General features: G+C 37.9%; 1 protein-coding gene across 6 annotated transcripts in view; it reads left to right on the forward strand.

Annotated features, from left to right (window-relative positions):
* Positions 1 to 18371, forward strand: part of LOC122091867 (protein CHROMATIN REMODELING 20) — a 76098-nt gene that overhangs the window by 46458 nt on the left and 11269 nt on the right. For all 6 annotated transcript variants that reach the window (XM_042662070.1, XM_042662069.1, XM_042662066.1 and 3 more), the window contains 12 exons: positions 3103 to 3222; positions 6977 to 7143; positions 10540 to 10681; positions 11929 to 12078; positions 12179 to 12234; positions 12347 to 12650; positions 12770 to 12905; positions 14480 to 14541; positions 15111 to 15337; positions 16221 to 16424; positions 16512 to 16590; positions 16755 to 17023. In XM_042662070.1, the coding sequence (XP_042518004.1) occupies positions 3103 to 3222; positions 6977 to 7143; positions 10540 to 10681; positions 11929 to 12078; positions 12179 to 12234; positions 12347 to 12650; positions 12770 to 12905; positions 14480 to 14541; positions 15111 to 15337; positions 16221 to 16424; positions 16512 to 16590; positions 16755 to 17023 (1916 nt within the window). The remainder of the gene's footprint in view (positions 1 to 3102; positions 3223 to 6976; positions 7144 to 10539; positions 10682 to 11928; positions 12079 to 12178; positions 12235 to 12346; positions 12651 to 12769; positions 12906 to 14479; positions 14542 to 15110; positions 15338 to 16220; positions 16425 to 16511; positions 16591 to 16754; positions 17024 to 18371) is intronic.

Raw genomic sequence — 18371 nt, forward strand, 5'->3', positions numbered from 1 at the left:
TATCATCTGAATATTTTTCATCTTGAATTGTACATATGGGGAATTAACGCAGGACCAGTTCAAAAATTGGTTTTATTTTAGTATCTATTGGGTGTGAGCTTATAATTTTTGAGGTTATATTTGTCATGGGCTAAGTTATAAATTCCAATGGGGGTCTTGAGGAGTGAATGGAAGTAGATATTTCAATTAGTGGTGGCGCATCAAATTATTAAGAGAAAATTGCATTGCCACCCCTTGAACTTTGGTCCTTATTCAACGCCACCCCCTGGACTTTTCGAAACATCAAAGCCAACCCCTAAAAATTCAAAAAATTCCAAATCGATCCCTGCCGTTAGCCAACCGTGTTAAATGAATGAAAACCTGTTAGTTTTGTACAATAGACCCAAAATACCCCCACCTATTGTGAGAGGACAATATTGCCCTCTCTTTTATTTACTTCTTCTAAACCCATCTCCCATCTCAGTCCTCACTCACTCGGTCGAACAAGAAGAAGAAGAAGACGGTACGGTAACCTGCAACCCTCCGGCGTGCGATTCTCAGGTGGAAAGCTGACCAGTGTGCCGATCTCTTCCCTCCGCCGTGCAACCCTCTTCCCTCCGGCATGAGAACCTCTCCCCCCTCTGGCGTTTGAATCATATCTCAGTTTTCTTCTACACAATTTCACTATTTTGTATTTGAGAGAGTGGAATAGTCAATTTGGAATTGCAGTTTTTTCTTTTCTTTGTAATACTTCTTTCATAACTCTTTATTGTATAGACTCTGATTGCAGAAGATCTCAGCAGGCAGAGATCTATTATGGCCTGCACAGGCTAATCGTAGAGATACTAGGAAAACAGGGCTGCAGATACAGTATTAGTATTCCTACAGTTCAAACTCAATATTAAAAAATCAGTTATTCCAAAAACAATTGTTTAGAAAGTTGAAATCCAAATCTGAGATAACACTAAGCAGTATTCTGGAAAGTATGACAGAAAACTAGCAGCAAAACTTGATAGAACACGGGTGCCACAGTTGTTTAGAAGCTAGAAAAAGCTGGTCTATTGTTGAGATAAATTAAGTAGAAAAGTTCAAGAGAGAACAGGCCAGGATCCACTTGAAAGCTCCTTGGCATCTACCAAGTTGAACCTGAGAACTCAGAGGAAGTACTGATTTAGCAGTGTATAGAAATTCACTCAGAGAAAGTACTGATTTAACAATGTTTAGAAGAAAACTGAAATATGATTCATAAAATCATGGGGGTGGGGGTTGAATGTCTTCAAATCTATTTATAGAATTGACTCTGGACAGTTTCAGTCTCCAACTGACAAAAAACAAATCCAAAACTTAAGTCTATAACTGAAAACAAAAACTAAGCTATTGACTGGCTAATGGAGAGTCCTATTCCATCTAAGACATGAACATAACTCTCAAAATTCAATCTGGAATGATACTGACCTAATTCTAGCCAACAGTACTGAATAAAAGTCAAAAGTGACTCCTGAGACCAGGATGTATTAGATTCCTAAACTGGTTTATTGTTGAGATAAATTAAGTAGAAAATTGAAGAGAGAGAACAGTCCAAGAATCCACCTGGAAGCCCCTGGCATCTACCAAGTTGAACCTGAGAATCCAGTCAGTGCAAGTACTGATTTAGTAGAGTAGAAGAAAACTGAAATATGATTCAGACGCCGGAGGGGGGAGAGGTTCGCATGCTGGAGGGAAGAGGTTTGCATGGTGGAGGGAAGAGATCGGCACGCCGGTCAGCTTTCCACCTGAGAATCGCACGCCGGAGGGCACGATCGAATTGCAGGTTACCGTACCGTCTTCTTCTTCTTCTAGTTCGATCGAGTGAGTGAGGAGTGAGATGGGAGATGGGAGATGGGAGATGGGTTTAGAAGAAGCAAATAAAAGAGAGGGCAATATTGTCCTCTCACAATAGGTGGGGGTATTTTGGGTATATTGTACAAAAACTAACAGGTTTTTATTCATTTAACACAGCTGGCTAACGACAGGGACCGATTTGGAATTTTTTGAATTTTTAGGGGGTGGCTTTGACTTTTCGAAAAGTCCAGGGGGTGGCGTTGAATAAGGACCAAAGTTCAGGAGGTGGCAATGCAATTTTCTCAATTATTAATAATGAATTTATCAAACAGTAATTTTTTGAGGGATCTTGCGGGGCTCATTCCTTATGTGTGGAAAGTTTTCTCTTGAGTGGAGTCCTTTTAGATTTATTTATTATTCGTGGGGTTTTAGTTGTTTAGCAAGATTAAAGTTCTAAAAGTACTTTTAAGTTAGTTTATTTATTTTAGGAGACTAGATATCAGGGGGTTCTATTTTTCTTAATTTTGAATATTTAAATACATGTAACACCACTCCATTATTTAGGGAATAGAGTACAGAATTTGGATGAGAATTGTGTAGCCGAGAAGGCTTCCTCGTTTCTTTCTCTCTCTTCTCCCATCTTCTCTTTTCTTCTAAATTACTGTTCATGGTATTTTTCATGGGTACTGTTCACAGTTCCAGAACAGCCCTCCTATCGCTTCTTTCTTTTTTTCTATATTACATCTTTCTTTCTCCATCTCTGTTTGCTGGAATACCAAAACCCGCAAGCTTCTCAGCCCTCGATTGAACAGAAATATCTTTAAAACTATGCTTGTGTTGCAGCCAATTGAATCGTTGATTCTTAACCTAGGATCAGGATTGGGTGGCTGCATCAGGAATGGTCTTTCCTTTTATCTTGTTTTGATGTATTGTTATGTCAAATAAATGAAGAATATGGTGAAAATTTGTTATGCGTAGTGCATACGTTCTGATTAATATGGTAAAGCTATGTGCTTACATGGCTCAGGTAAAAAATACATATTTTTTCCTTCGTCATTGGGGTCTAGAGGAATACAGAAGTGTCCCTTTTTTCTTCCCTTTTTCTTTTAAATAATTTTTTATTAGAGGTTTAAATAACGTATAATGCATGTATTTGCAAACTGTCATGGCTTTTTGATCATTTTAATCCTGTTATTTATACTATCAGGAGAGTTCTTACATTTTGATGTGATTCTTTCTAACAGAATGGGTTCTCTTTAGGGTTATTTAATAATTTGCATGTGAATTTGTGGTAAATTGCAGATTGCTGGGATACGTTTTATGTGGGAAAATATCATACAGTCAGTCAGAAAAGTAAAGTCTGGGGACAAAGGTCTTGGTTGCATTCTAGCTCATACCATGGGTCTTGGTAAAACTTTTCAGGTATGCTCTCTCTCTCTCTCTCTATTTATGTATGGTGTATATACATGAGTGTGTCCATATTTCATGATTATCATGATTTAATCTCTCGCATGGCATGGCTTTGGATATTCATCGCCAATGCTTTCGATTCAGGTTGTAATCCAAACACTTTATACCAGACTAATGCTGCAGCTTCATTAGTTTCTCAGCCCCCCCCCCCTTTCGAATTTTTCTCAATTAATGATTCAAATTGGGCTTTACTATTCTTAGTGCCAATTTTTCTTTTATTTTTTTCTAGAATGACAAGATTATACTGGGCCGAAGGGCCAAAGAAAGATTTACTATAGTATACAGATATTTATGAAGATTGGACATTAATCCCATATGGGGGGCATATACACAATCTTTGGAGGCCAGTAAGGTGCTTGTGGCAGTTCAATGGGCTAAGATTGACATTTGGAGAGATATTATAGGTTGGGTCTTTTATTTTTTTGGGTTTCATTGTAATGAGCCTAATTTATAAGTCTATAAAGTGGGAATAAACTTGGTACGCGGTATTAATAGTTAAGTATCTGGGCTAATTAGGATACTTTAATTAAATAGAGTTTTGTTTTGAGTTTATTTACTTTATTGAGTGTGTAAGTATGATTAGGAGTCCTTTTATGAGTCAATTTAGGAATTTTAGAAGGTCTTTATATATGTAATGCACTCCCATTCAATTAGAGATTATTTGATTAAAGAATCAGAGTTTTTTTTAAGAGTTTTGGTGCTGTTGAATAGTGCATACAGGATTTATGTCCCGTATCTGATTTCTTCCCTCTTCTTCCTTAGAAGCAGATCGATATCCATGTCTTTCCCCTCCCTTTCCATCAATCTTATTTATTTCCTTAACAATATAGTTGCTTCCTTTATCTTGGATCTGGTCACAGATTCGACCATTGGGCCTGGTTGCATTTGAGACCCATAATCTGGATTTTCAGATTGTATTCATTGGTACTGTAGCTAATATGGCCGTAGATTACATCATCCATGGATCAACCCAGCTCTAATATGAATTGGAGCTACTCCCAACGAAGCTCTAATATGGTCGACCTAGCTCTAATATGGTTATTCCTTACTTTGTCCTTCCTAGTTTCCCCTCACATCCATCTCAACTTCCTCATTTCTGCTACACATAGCTTAGTTATATGCCACTTTTTAACTGTCCAACATTCCACACCTTACATGATAGCTGGATCAATGATAGTCCTATAAAATTTTCCTTTAATTTTTAAAGGAATACGCCGATCACACAATACTCCGGACGCACCTCTCCACTTCATCCACTCTATTTTAATCCTCTCGGCAATTTCATCTTCTAGTTCACATTCTTTATTTATGATTGATTCTAGATATCTAAATACTCACTTTGAGGCATCTCCCTCTCACCAATATTCACCACCTCATTATCCATCCTGTTGTGGCTAAAGTTACACACCATTTATTCTGGCTTTTTTTGGGGTGTAATAATTTAATTCATCACCAAGAGGAGGAGAAAAAATACAATGCCTGAAGCAACGGGGGAAGAAAGGAAAAAAGAAAAAAAATACACAAATCCCGTACCATTAAGGAGGAATAGCTTGGAAATAGGATAGGGGAAGACCCCATGAGACAACAATATGCCTGTTCCTTGGGGACTCAATACAAGTAGTAGAAATAGAAGAAAGCTTTCCTTTGATGTCAAAGGATATGGAATCCCAAATCTTTTGAAGAGGACGAGAGTTGGAGGTCCGTTTCCTAAGGTTTTGTTCCATCCAAATTTGGTTGATGGAAGCTTTGAAGGCAAGCTTACCCACCATGTCGCAAATAGAAGACCTTTCGAAAGTCATATCAACCAAAATCCACTCCCGTTGAAAGGGGAGAATCTGACAGCGCCTTGGCCAACATCTATCCAAAACCTATTAACAAATAGGAGAGGATAAGGGACAAACAAAGAAGAGATGGTCAGTGTCCTCCACTACCATTCTAACAATCGGTGCAAGCAGGGGAGACAGATATCTGGCGATGAATGAGGAATGACTGAGTTGGGAAGAAATTAGATAGAGCCCTCCAAACAATAAAGATGTGCCGAGGGGTGTGGTGACGAAACCAAATAATCTTTTTCCAAAGAGCAGGGACACCTTGTAGTCTGATTAACTCCCAAGCCGCCTTAGAACAAAAAACTCCTGAAGAGACTGGAGACCGCAAAATAATGTCACTACCACCATTGGGCCTAATAGGAAGCAAGGCATTCCAAACACAGGCTGGAGAGGGATGGGACGAGACCGGGTGGGTCCAAGAACCAGTACTGATAATATCTGGAACCATAGAGGTTTTGAACTGATCTGAATGAGGGGTCAAACAAATTTTCTTGGACTCCCTATCTTGCTCCTATCATATTCTTGGACACGTCAAGTTGGGGCAATTGTTCTGAATTTAGTAGGCATTATCATGTGAACCAGTTATTTTAACAATTTCTCCATGGTTTTCATTAGGGTAAATTACAGCTGAGGTACCCAACGTTTAAGAAAAGTATGTTTGGGGTACTTCATGTATGAAATATTATGTTTGGGGTTCCTTAATAGCAAGTTCTGTTTAAGACTGAAAATATTCCAACTTTTCCCACAGCTAGTTCTCTCAACCCCCCCACTCCCACCTCCGTCCCATCTCCGGATTTTGCCCCCACCCCCACCCCCACCCCCATTTCCATGCTGCCCCGCACTCCAGCCCCTTCCCCCTCTGCAACTCCCATCCCCACCCCTCTCCACAACACCCGCCCCACCTACCGAGCTAGCTAACTTTCTACTCTTCATGGCACTACAGATTAAGATTCCAATGAAAAATTCCAAACTCCAGAGCACCACAGACAGAAAATACCAAAGGTGCCTAGCCAAATTCTAGTTCTGGTAAATCTAAATTCAGTATTCCTTACTGTCAATGTATCCTTCTTTTTGGAATTGGGGTCTTTTATTCCTGTTCTTTACAGCTTGGATCCAAAGATCTAGACTTTTTTATTGCTTATGGCCACAATCCGATCCTGGTGTCCAGCAACATAAGACAATGGGTTTATGATCAAACCACCATGGGAAGCTTTCTAAAATATCATCTCTAGAACGCTTCTCCTGGCAAACATCCACTATCTTTCACTTCGGCCAAAATAGAACAATCTCTTCCCCATTTCAAAGCAAGGAAATCAAGTCGGCATTTCATACAAAGATCAGCTTTTTTTAAACGAACACTGATAGGCCATATTGCCAGGACCAGATTGGACTTACCCCTTGATCGCATTCAGGTTGGTTGCAGAAGCTGATCGATTGTCTTGAAGGTTTCTCCTTTTGGATTTTCCCATATTTTCTTCTTTTCCTATCAGATGCTGCTTCCTTCAGTATGATTTCTTTGTCGTCTTCGTGCATCTTCTACTACTTGCCACTGCATTTCCATTTTCTGGATAAACAACCACCAAAGCAAGGGGGTGGGGCAGGAGTTGCAGAATTGGGGGGGGGGTGGGAGTGGGGAGAGAGAGCTGACCATGGGCAAAGTTGGAAATAAATATACTCTTTGAATAGAACTGGCTAATAAGGAACCCCAAACATAATATTTCAAACATGAGGTACCACAAACGTAGTTTTCTTAAATGTTGGGTGCCTCGGTTTTAATTTACCCTTTTAATTATAAGTTCTCTACACCTTTGCTAGACTTAAATCTGTATAAAATGCTTGATTAATGAAATTATCCTAATTTTTTATTCGATGTGCAGGTAATAGCTTTTCTTTACACAGCTATGCGGAGTGTTGACTTGGGTTTGAAAACTGCACTAATAGTTACACCTGTGAATGTGCTGCACAATTGGCGGCGTGAGTTTGTGAAGTGGCAGCCCACTGAGCTAAAGCCTCTTCGCGTTTTCATGCTGGAGGATGTTCCAAGGTTTGAATATTTTTATTATTATAATCAATCAACTGACTTTTTTTGCTCAGGCTGGGTGTCAGTTTTTATGACATTATTTGATGCTTATAATGTCACTTTAAGTCGGTCTTGGTTTTGTGGATCTAGGTTTCTCTATGTTGGTGCCATCATTCATAAGTTTCCTTGACATGGCATGATCAAATGGACCCAAATTTTCTGGGCAGGTAGACCCCTAGTTTCCCTGCTCACAAGATAAGTTTTGATCCAAATGGAGTTTTCCAAGTGGTGAAATAGAGTTCTGCAAAGCCCAAGTTTACAGAAGAGTGTACGGTAGTGGTGCATGGACATGGGAGGGTCTATGGCTGAATTTGTATGTGAACTTTGAAATCTTGCCTATCCAGATCTTCTGTTGGCTATCCAATGGTTTGAATTGCCAAATTTTCCTGCCATGTGGCCATAGTTGTCATGGCGTTAAATCGATCCAAGTTGGTTGAGGGGTGGTTAATCGATTTGGCGATGAATTGCCCATTATGGAGTTGCCATGGCGGTCAAATCGCCCATGTGTCATTTTTTATTTTCCCTATTTTCTAAAGTTATTTAGTATGCTACTTTTTTATTTCCTTTATTTTCTAAAGTTATTTAGCATGCTACAAGCCTACAATATATACCCTATAACATATAAAACCAACATTAAGCAACATCAAATTATAAAAAATCAACATAGCCCTATCAAAATCACCCTGCATTTTACAAAAAATCGACCGCCTAGTGAATCAGGCATGACCTGGTGTCCATGGCGGTGCCATGGCGACGCCTATCTGCCAATGGCGACCGCCATTTGTGAGTCACGTAAATCGTAGCACTGCCATGAATTTCTTTTTCCGCCAGGACGCCAAATCACCGCCTAGGCGACACCATGACAACTATTCATGTGGCAGAACTAGGTGGACTGTGCAGACAAGCTTGTCTACCTTGAGCATGTAAAGGAAAAATCATATTTTTGAGGCATTGCCTAGGCAGGGTGCCTTGTTCACCTTGCATCCAGGCCCCCTCCAACGCATTGGGTCACCTACACGCCCTGCTACTATGGCCAAATTGCCATATCATGTTCAATAAAAGTCTTCTTTGATACCGTTACACGGTTACCTATTTTTTAATTTATGGAATTGGTGGTGACATATGTTAAGGATGCCTTTGATACCCCATGACATTTTCTGTTCTGATGCTTTGAATTTGCAAATGGTTATGGAGTTTATTCATAATAGTCCTGTATATGCTGATTTTTGGATTGTGATCTGCAGCATTTACAAGTTGTTGTTATAAGTTCTCATTCATTGATACCCCAATGACATTTTCTACTCTGATGCTTTGAATTTGCAAATGGATTCTCGGGTTTATTCACAAAAGTCCTGTATATGCTGATTTTTGGAATTGGGTTGGCACATTTTTCAATTGAAAATTTGAAACAAAAGTAATTAATTGACTGCGAAATATGAAGATATGTATAAAATGGGAAGAGCAGTTCTCCGATGTGAACGAATAGCATCTTCAAGAACTACTAGGTATACAATATATTTTCTTTTCCCCGAGGCCTTGTTAGGGAGTGGTATAGAAATTCACTACACCAGTCTAATGACTAATCATAATATTGGGTCCTAAAATAGAATACTAGAACTGTGCTAGTCATAAAGATGAATTGAAGATCTCAAAACTGAAAATAAAGAAAGGAAAAACTTTAGAGTTTTTGTGTCATGGTGCTGGATGTCTCTCCAGTGCTTGAAATCAATAGTTGCAGAAACAAGAGAGAAGTCATGAATAGGAGTCCATCTAATCTTTTAAACCACTCTCTAGGTTGTTAATTCCATGGCCTGTGAAACAATATCAAAAAGGGAGAACTAGAACTAACAAAATAGGAGAAGAGAGGGAGAGGAAGAAAGGAGAGTAGACTGTCACAAGAGAGAGAGACTGTCCATAAACCTGTGGTAGCCCCTCCCCATTGTATATATTGATCACTAATTACAGGACCACTACATTGCTGCAAGGACTAGAAGACTCTTCACTCCTTGCGGTAAAGGAAAACTAACTTATCTCTACATTAACAACTAAAAGTATACCAATTACCACAGGGTCTGACTATAATACCAATGTGGTATCACATACATATACACATCTTAACAGCCTGAACAGTAGCAGACCAATTTCTCTAAGGTACAAGTTAATTGACTTAGATAAAGGTAACTACTGACTTCAACATATTTCTAATAGAACTTAGACTAAAGGCTAATGAAAATGAAACTAAGGGAGCCCAAAGGACTGGACTGTTTTATCTAGGACAGGTTTCCCATGACCTTTTCTAATGGACCTTTTTAAATTGTACAGTTCAGTACTCAAACTAATATAAGTTTCTAGGAAAAAAAAGGCATGTTACTGGTCCCCATCTCTTAGGCAGGGACCCGTGGGCCATGGCCCAACATCATCAGATGCCTAGTGAGCACATGGGCCTTAAAATTTGAGCCTCGATGCTTTCTTCCTTATACCGGAAGGTGCTCTGTGTTATCCTTCAAAACTGTTGAAAACATAATATCAGCTATATAAATCCTTCAATAGTTGGGCCCTGTGTCATTTGTAGTTGGGTGAAACAAGCACATTGAACTTCGAATTAAGCCACACTTAAAGGTGGTTGTTCAGAATCCGATGACACTGCAGTAGTGAATACAATCTTAATGGCATAATGTTCATAATAGCAGTTAAAATATAGGCAAATCTGAAAAGGGCTATGGCACCACTGAATGGGACATAATGGAAAACATAATCCAAGACTCTTTCTTGGTTAAAAAATTCATAATGAAATAGCTATGCGAGTATTGTATCAAACCTATCTCAGTTTAAACTCAACAAGTCCAAATTAGGCTCACATAACTTGACAGGGATGCAATTTGGGGTGGACAAATCTGAGCCCAATCAGGTCCAAACCATGGGCTGGCTGAGAAATTCCAATGCAGAGTTGGCTGCAGTGGGCTATGGTTCCGTCCAGCTTAAATTGACCTCTCTCTCTCCCTCTCTCTCTATATATATATATATATATAAAATTATAGACACAGACTGTATACAACATACTAAATATACATATAACACAAATGCATTTTAGAACCACATATTTTGCATAATGTATGTAAATGTATCATAAAAATTATATTTTTTTGTTTCACAAAATTACAATTACAATTCATCCTAGGCATCCTAGGCATAACGAGGACATTATAGATCAGGTTTTCTTACCCATTTTTGCCCAATTTAGGAAATCAGTTTACTCTGTCTGGGACCCATTCAGTGGTTGGATTGCTTTCGTTCTGGCTATCTTAACTTATCAAGCTTTATAAAATGTAACAAGAATGACATGATTCTTTCTTTGCTCAGAGAGAGAAGGGCAGAGTGGCTTGCGAAGTGGAGAGCCAAAGGTGGTGTATTCTTGATTGGTTACAGTGCTTTCCGAAACTTATCCCTTGGGAAGAATGTGAAGGATAGGCATGCTGCTAGAGAGATATGTTATTCTCTGCAGGTTCATATCTTGCATTATGAATTTTTTCTTCACTTGATTGCATTCGTTTTCTATTTTCTGTTGTTGTTTTCTTCTTTTTCTTATTAATAGTTATTGCTTTTGTTATTTTTTTCTCTCAGTTGCTTTTATAGAAAGCTCATTTTTGATAAATTTGAAGGCATGTAATTTTTTGTGTTTAATTATTTTATATTATAAGAAAAGTAAAAATTAACAAGTTAGGGGACAAGTTGAAATTGAACCTCCCATGTATATTTGGCTATATTCTCTATAAGTTGTATTTTTGTTTGATATCTAGTCCTGCGTTTTGGATAGAAATTAAAATATCATTATTCTTGAAATGAAGCATCATATACAAGTAGACAACTAAAAGTTAGATAGTACAGTAGTGATGTAAATATTTAATCATACAAGAAAAGATGTGTGGATGGCACACCTACTCGTGCCATGTGGAAATATGATGTGGTAATTTTGACCATTGGATATCTGGAGATTGGTTTGGGTGGGCTCATAGTGAACCCACATGGGGTTTTAAACCCTGTTGAAATCCGGGATTGCATCAATTTCTACTGGGTTTTTGTTCCTGCTTAAACACATGCCTGCATTCCTTTCTCATGCTTCCTTTTGTAATTAACCAGTAGACTTAGCCTCTCACTTAGTTGTCATGGTGTCTGGGCTGGATGTCTAGGCGACATCAACAAGGGGCCCAGGGGATGCCTTGGCAACCAAAACATTCTTCCATCAAGGGGTGTCTGTACGCCGAGGCAACACCTTGACAACTATGGGCTCTCATATAATTCAAATTGTTGTTGGCAGAAATGGGTAATTCTAATTTCCAAGTGGACAACTGGACCTAATTGCATATGGTAAATGAAGTATTTGTTTTTTAACTCAGTCAATACACATTAAGTGTTATACACTGAATGGAATCTTGACTTCAGCTTTTATTCAAATGATTTGATTGACTGAAATTATGCGTAATACTCTCCTTAATTTATTTTTTCTGATTGACGTTAAAATACGGTATGTTTTGTTGGTACTTTGTCTCTGCTGTTATTAATTATTATACATCTTATGGAAAGTGGCCAATGTATATGAACTCTATGGTAGAGTTTCCAACCTAGGTTTCCATAGAATAGGGGGTTAAATGAACATGAAGCTGCTTGTTTTCATATTATGAGCATTTTTGGATCTCATAATTATTTTATATGCTGAGTTGTTTTATGAATCTTTGTTTTTTTATTTATCAGGATGGTCCTGATATCCTAGTTTGTGATGAGGCTCACATGATCAAGAACACTAGGGCTGACACCACCCAAGCTCTGAAGCAGGTGAAGTGCCAGAGGAGGATTGCATTAACTGGATCACCACTACAAAATAACCTAATGGAATATTATTGCGTAAGGATCATATGTTTATGTTTGAACCTTGAAACATAATTTTGTATGTGCTTTAGTGATTCCCTGTCTTAATTATCCTCATGGCATATTGGATGGGCAGATGGTTGATTTTGTTAGAGAAGGATTTCTTGGTAGCAGCCATGAGTTTAGGAACAGGTGAGAGTTCTGCTGTCCTTTTCGTTATCCTAGTTTCTTGTTTTGTTTGATGGTTCTGCAATTTTTGGTTTGAATATTTTGTTTTCTCCTGCTAATGGAGTCCTATATGCAGGTTCCAAAATCCTATAGAGAATGGTCAACATACTAATTCTACGTCAGTTGATGTAAAAATTATGAACGAGAGGTCACATATCCTCTATGAACAGTTGAAAGGATTTGTTCAAAGAATGGATATGAATGCAGTGAAGAAGGACTTGCCCCCAAAAACTGTGTTTGTAATTGCTGTAAAGCTTTCGCCGTTACAAAGGAAGTTGTACAAAAGATTTCTCGATGTACATGGGTTCACAAATGACAAGGTTTCTGGTGATAAAATAAGGAAGCGTTCCTTTTTTGCTGGATATCAGGCATTAGCTCAGGTATTTTGTTTAAAGGAAATATGACCACTCCAGATGCTATAAAAACTGTTGAAGTGATGTTGGCATGTTGCTACTTGTCTTTCTATTAATTTTTCAAGTAAATGTCTTTTTGGTTGTAGATATGGAACCACCCTGGCCTCTTGCAAATGGCTAAAGAACACAGAGGCTGCCTAAGACAGGAAGATGCTGTGGATAATTTTCTTGACGATGATAGTTCTAGTGATGATAACATAGAACGTGATACAATTGCTGGAGGTACCCGTCCTTGGTATTTTCTGTTTTTTCAGAGAGTTGATTTTTGAGCATTTGTGCCTTTGGTGAACTGTTGTTCCATATCTTGCCAAAGATGTTGATTTTTTTCATTTCCATTTGTATTTACGCATTTATTATGGTTTATGAATAGCCACCGGAGTGTTCTTCATTGATAGGAATACAGCCTTTTAATTCATGGTCTTCCTATTTTGAGCCTGGACAAAGGCAGGGATGCACCATTAGGTGTATCTCTTTTTTCTCTGGAGAGTAAATCTTTTTTTTTTTTTTTGAGTGGGGTGGGTTGGGTTTGGGGACTTTGCTGGGACGGTATCTTTCCACCAAAGTGTCTGCCAGCATTTATAATCATCTCTCAAATCAATTACATATCTCGTGCGAGGAATGAAAGAAGGGAGGAATCAACTGTCAGATTTTCATTGCCATTGATGAATGTCCTATTGGCAGTGAAGGAAGTTTAGATTGTTTGCAAAACCCATTAGTGTGTTCCGGGTTGACTCCACTTAGTACAGTTACACTGCAGGAAACCTAAATCTGAAGTCTCTTGGATTCCTACGCTAGTTTGGCTGTACATCTATGGTATCCATTGCTTTAGTAATATGTCTATCGTGATTCCACTTTAGGAGAGACAATGCTTGGCAGATAAAAGCTTACTTGAATCCAATATTTGTTTATAAATAGGGTTCTGAACTCTTGTGATTGTTCAATTAGGGGATGCTCTGACTCCTCTCAGAGCTTTCTTCTGTACGTGTTCTACCTGTGTTCTTTCCTTTATGTCCTACTTCATCGTCTTATTTGAAGTTAAGTTAGCTCACGTTATTAATTAAAAGAGGTGAAAATTTAACGCAATTTAATTGAGGTCAGAAGAATTCAGAAAATATATAACTGAGGTTATGTGAGCTCCAAAAATTAGAAGTTGAAAGATAAAATTACAAAAGATGAAAAATATCATTTTCATATTTTTCTTGACAAATAGTATGGAGTTCTTAATGATGACAGTTATTTGCTGTTTTGTTTTCTGGCTTTAACATCTTTGTTATTGGTACTTGGTAAGTAAGTTATTCTTATTTTCTAAATAAAGCGTCACCTTATCCAGTGCCTGTGGTTGGGGGTTGGAGAGACCCCACTCGCAGCAAAGGATGTAAGCAGATAGCCAATAATCAGATTCAGTGAGATATTGTATACTGTTTTTTATTTGGATATTTATCTGCTTCTTGGCATAAGTTAGGAATTTTTTGACATCTGGATAATAATCAGAAAAATATAATAAAATTTATTATCTTATTAAATAGATGGATAGTAATCAGAATTTTGTGCAATAATTTTCTTTTCTTTCCCCCTTTTTTTTTATTTTTTTGAGTCTGTTTCCAATGTTTATGAATAGTTAACTATTAAAATTATAGTCATATCTGTAATTAGGGCTTAGGATTCATCATTGTGTTCATTCTTTCACCCATTTGGTTGATGCTAATGTTGGACTTTTTTTTTTGGATTTCGTTTTAATATTCTTATGATGTCATGGATAATAATGATAATAATAGTTCTGTTCTTGTTCTAAGCAGACAAGGCGAGAAGCAAGAATGACTTCATGGATAAGAAAAGTGATAATGGCTTTTTTCACGAGGTTTGAGCAACTTGTTGCACAACTGTCTTCTAGCATCTATACTGTATGCTGAAATTATCCCAATCTTTATTTACTGGATCTTATATTGGGCCTATTCTTTTCTGTACGACCACAAAAATGGAAATTTTTTTAGTTATTAATTTATTTTTGCACAGATTATTGTGAGATATTTTTGCAATTAGGTGGGCACGCTTTATTTATTATCCATCTTTTATATGCTGGTTTCCTCACCAATTTATGGTAACATAGCTGTGAATGGGTCACCAATCTCTACTTTTCTTTGATATGAAAACTTAAGGTCAGCCCCCCAGACTCAAAAAGTTTCAATTGCCAAAAGAAAGTTATTTTAGCATATTAATAAAACCCTAATAGATAACAGTATGATGTAAAGCATAATTCAGAAATACACTTTAGCTTTTGTTGCATGAACTAAAGATTTGTTCTGAAAATACTTGGATGCAGTGTCTCTTGCATGTGCCTAATAGTTTGTTGAAATGACTGTCATGATAATATGCCTTGTTCTTGTCAATGTTAAAGGGTTTGTAATGTCATCAGGCTTTCTTTTCCAGGATTGGTGGAGTGATTTACTTCATGAAAAAAACTATAGAGAGGCTGACTACAGTGGTAAAATGGTTTTGCTGCTTGAGATTCTATCTATGAGTTCTGAGGCAGGTGATAAGGCATTAGTGTTTAGCCAGAGTTTGACAACTCTGGATCTTATTGAGTTTTATCTCTCAAAATTGGCACGAAAACACGAAGCTGGAAAGTATTGGAAACAAGGAAAGGATTGGTACAGGTGTGTATATACAACTTGCAGCAGCCACAGTATTTGAAGTTTTGTGAGCATGGATAAGATGATGCATTTACATCTAAAAATCTATCAAACCTTACATGATTTTTTTTTTCAGCAGTAATAAAAGGAAAAAAGCACATAGTTTACATGTTTATGCGCCATTGTGAAGATAAACTGTCCCAAGTGTGCGAGATGACCCCCCTCCCCAAAAAATGCTGAACACATTCTGCGCACTTCCCCAAATTGACAGAAACTCAAATTATCCCTGAAAGTAGACGTCTGGTTAACCCTAAACAGGACTAGAGTTAGTCTTGGGGAAGTTATTTTCATCAGATTATGAGTAAAAGATTACCATAGAATGGAGATAAGAAAAACTGAAACCTACACTTTACTGGACCTGTTGTGTTAAGGGTGCCAAATGCCAACCAGTCAGTTTCAGTTGGGTTTAGGTAGGCCGAACTTAGGCACTGCCCTATTTTGGCCAGACTGAAATTGAACTGAAGGTTCATTTTGCCTTAGATAGAAATATTACCTAATTCGGTTTTGTTTATCGGTTTGGTTATTGGTCTCGCTCAATCAGATCATAACCGGTCCTAAGGCTGGATGACCAAATAATAGTCAGGGAGACAATGAAAAATGGGTGAAAACTAAGCCATAATTTGGGTCTAATTGATTTAGTCAGGTTCTAATCGGGTTGCCAGTCGGTCTAATTGGCCAAAGCAGGAGTGACTGATTACTTGGAAAAATTGGGGCTGGCCTAATTTACGAACCAGTTGGTCCGGTCTTGGTTTTTATCAGTTGATCTTGGTTGGGTTTCTCATGTTGGGCCTAGAATTGACACCCTTATTTTCTGTTCTTGGTTGACTTTGATCTGTGTGCTAAACAGGCTAGATGGAAGCACAGATGGTTCTGAAAGGCAAAAGCTAGTTGAGAATTTTAATGAACCCAAGAATACGAGGGTGAAATGCGCTTTGATATCAACTCGAGCTGGATCTCTGGGAATCAATCTTCATGCTGCTAATCGTGTAATCATTGTTGATGGTTCATGGAATCCAACTCATGATCTCCAGGCTATATATCGGGTTTGGAGGCATGTAACCATGTTGTTTGGTTTGTGAGAGGATTTAAGCTTATTTTTCCCTTTTGTAAACCTTTAAATTCATTTGCATGTTTGTAGGTATGGCCAGAAGAAACCAGTATATGCCTACCGCTTGATGGCACATGGAACGATGGAAGAGAAAATATATAAACGTCAGGTAGTATAGAAAAATATAACTGCTGTCAAACATGTGGATAGCATTTTACTTCTGTACCAAATCATAACATCTTTAGGGTTTTGCTTTTGGAACTCACCTCAACAATCAAACACAAAACTAATTCATAAATTAGTGGTTCTTACGAAGAATATTTGTCCAAACAGGTGACAAAGGAGGGTCTTGCTGCTAGAGTGGTGGATAAGCAGCAAATACATAGAACTATGTCTAAAGAGGAAGTGTTACATCTCTTTGACTTTGGTGAGGATGAGAGTTTTGATTCAGTGAGAGAACAGGGCCAGGAGAATCTATCTCCTTCTCATCAAAATTCGAGTGGCAATGTTGGAATTTCACTGAAGCAGAAGTTGGCTTTTCCACATGGAAGCTGTTCTTCAGACAAGTTTATGGAAAGCTTAGTTAGCAGACACTATCCAAGGTAGATTTTTTAGTTTATATGCCATTTTAGGAAGCTTCCATTGCTTTTCTATCAACTTGTCTGGTGGGAATTGGATTCATGTGGCAATATCTACATTTTCTTGCACTAAATATTTGTGACATCTGCTATGGCCGTAGAAATTGAAGAACTCTCCACAGCTTTCACTGATTTTGAAGTTAAAAACATAGCAGTCTTTCAGATTGTTCACATATGGTGTAGGATTGGAATAGCCTATGGTAGAGCTCACCTACACCATAGACTACCAACCTAGGGTCAGAAGTCAAAGTACCATTTTGGGTTTGCTTTTAAAAATCTAATGTTTACATTGTGATTAGAAGGCCTATAATAGGCTAGATGACAAGTTTCGGGGACTAACTTGGCCATTTGGCCACTGGAACCCATCCCCAAGTTTTCCTGAGTTGTCTGGTCCAAAAAATACACAGTTTTGTCGAGATCTTGCCAGATCTCGGTTTTTGGCCTAGGCGAAACCGAGATCTCGAACTTTGGACCTGAAGTCCCACTGGTTCAACACTTTTGTTAGATAACCTAGGGGGTGAATAGGTTGTCACTACTGGATTTAAACTTTTTCGGATTTAAGCCTCAATTATATGATTGTAAAATATAAAAGATACACAATCACAAAGAGACATAAAGATATATAGTGGTTTAACTCAACTGAGTCTAGTCCACTCCCCTTAAGATCCCCTTGAGAGGTTGATGCAGAATTGAGGTTGAACTGGGTTGACCCTTAGGGAAATCTCAACCGAGACGAACCAGATCCGATTTGATTTTTAGGACCAGTAGGATATTTTAGGATTTACTTTATTTAGGAAATGTTGAGTTATTTAATTTGGGAAGATATGTATCTTTTATTTTGGGTAGATGTTAGTCAAGTAGAGAGTTGCCAATTTGAGTTTATTTTGTTTCTAATTTTATTAGTAGAATTTAGGAAGTAGTTAGGAATTGCTAATTTAGCTTTAGATTTTATTTAAGCAAGTTTTGAATTCAGTTTATTATATATACCAGGTATGTAACCCAAGTTATTAATCAGATTTTTGAATGATGAATTGAATTGAAGGTTTTAGTGTCGGGTATGGTGCAAGACATGTGACCACTCTCCCCCCCTCTGTGCTATTCTTCTCCTCCCTTGTAACTTTGAGTTCACTCAGGGATTTCTTCCCTTTATCTACAGGCCCCCTGTCAGAGGTATTCCACTAGTTCTTCCTTTTTAGTATAATAGGTGAAAGGAAACACCTTTACATAATCTTTTAAGGATAAGAGGATCCGTATAAAAGCAACCTCTTCTATAGGTAGAGAGTGACCTTCCAAATCTCTTAAGGATGAGGTC

This window comes from Macadamia integrifolia, chromosome 10, assembly GCF_013358625.1.
Source record: "Macadamia integrifolia cultivar HAES 741 chromosome 10, SCU_Mint_v3, whole genome shotgun sequence".
Taxonomy (NCBI): domain Eukaryota; kingdom Viridiplantae; phylum Streptophyta; class Magnoliopsida; order Proteales; family Proteaceae; genus Macadamia; species Macadamia integrifolia.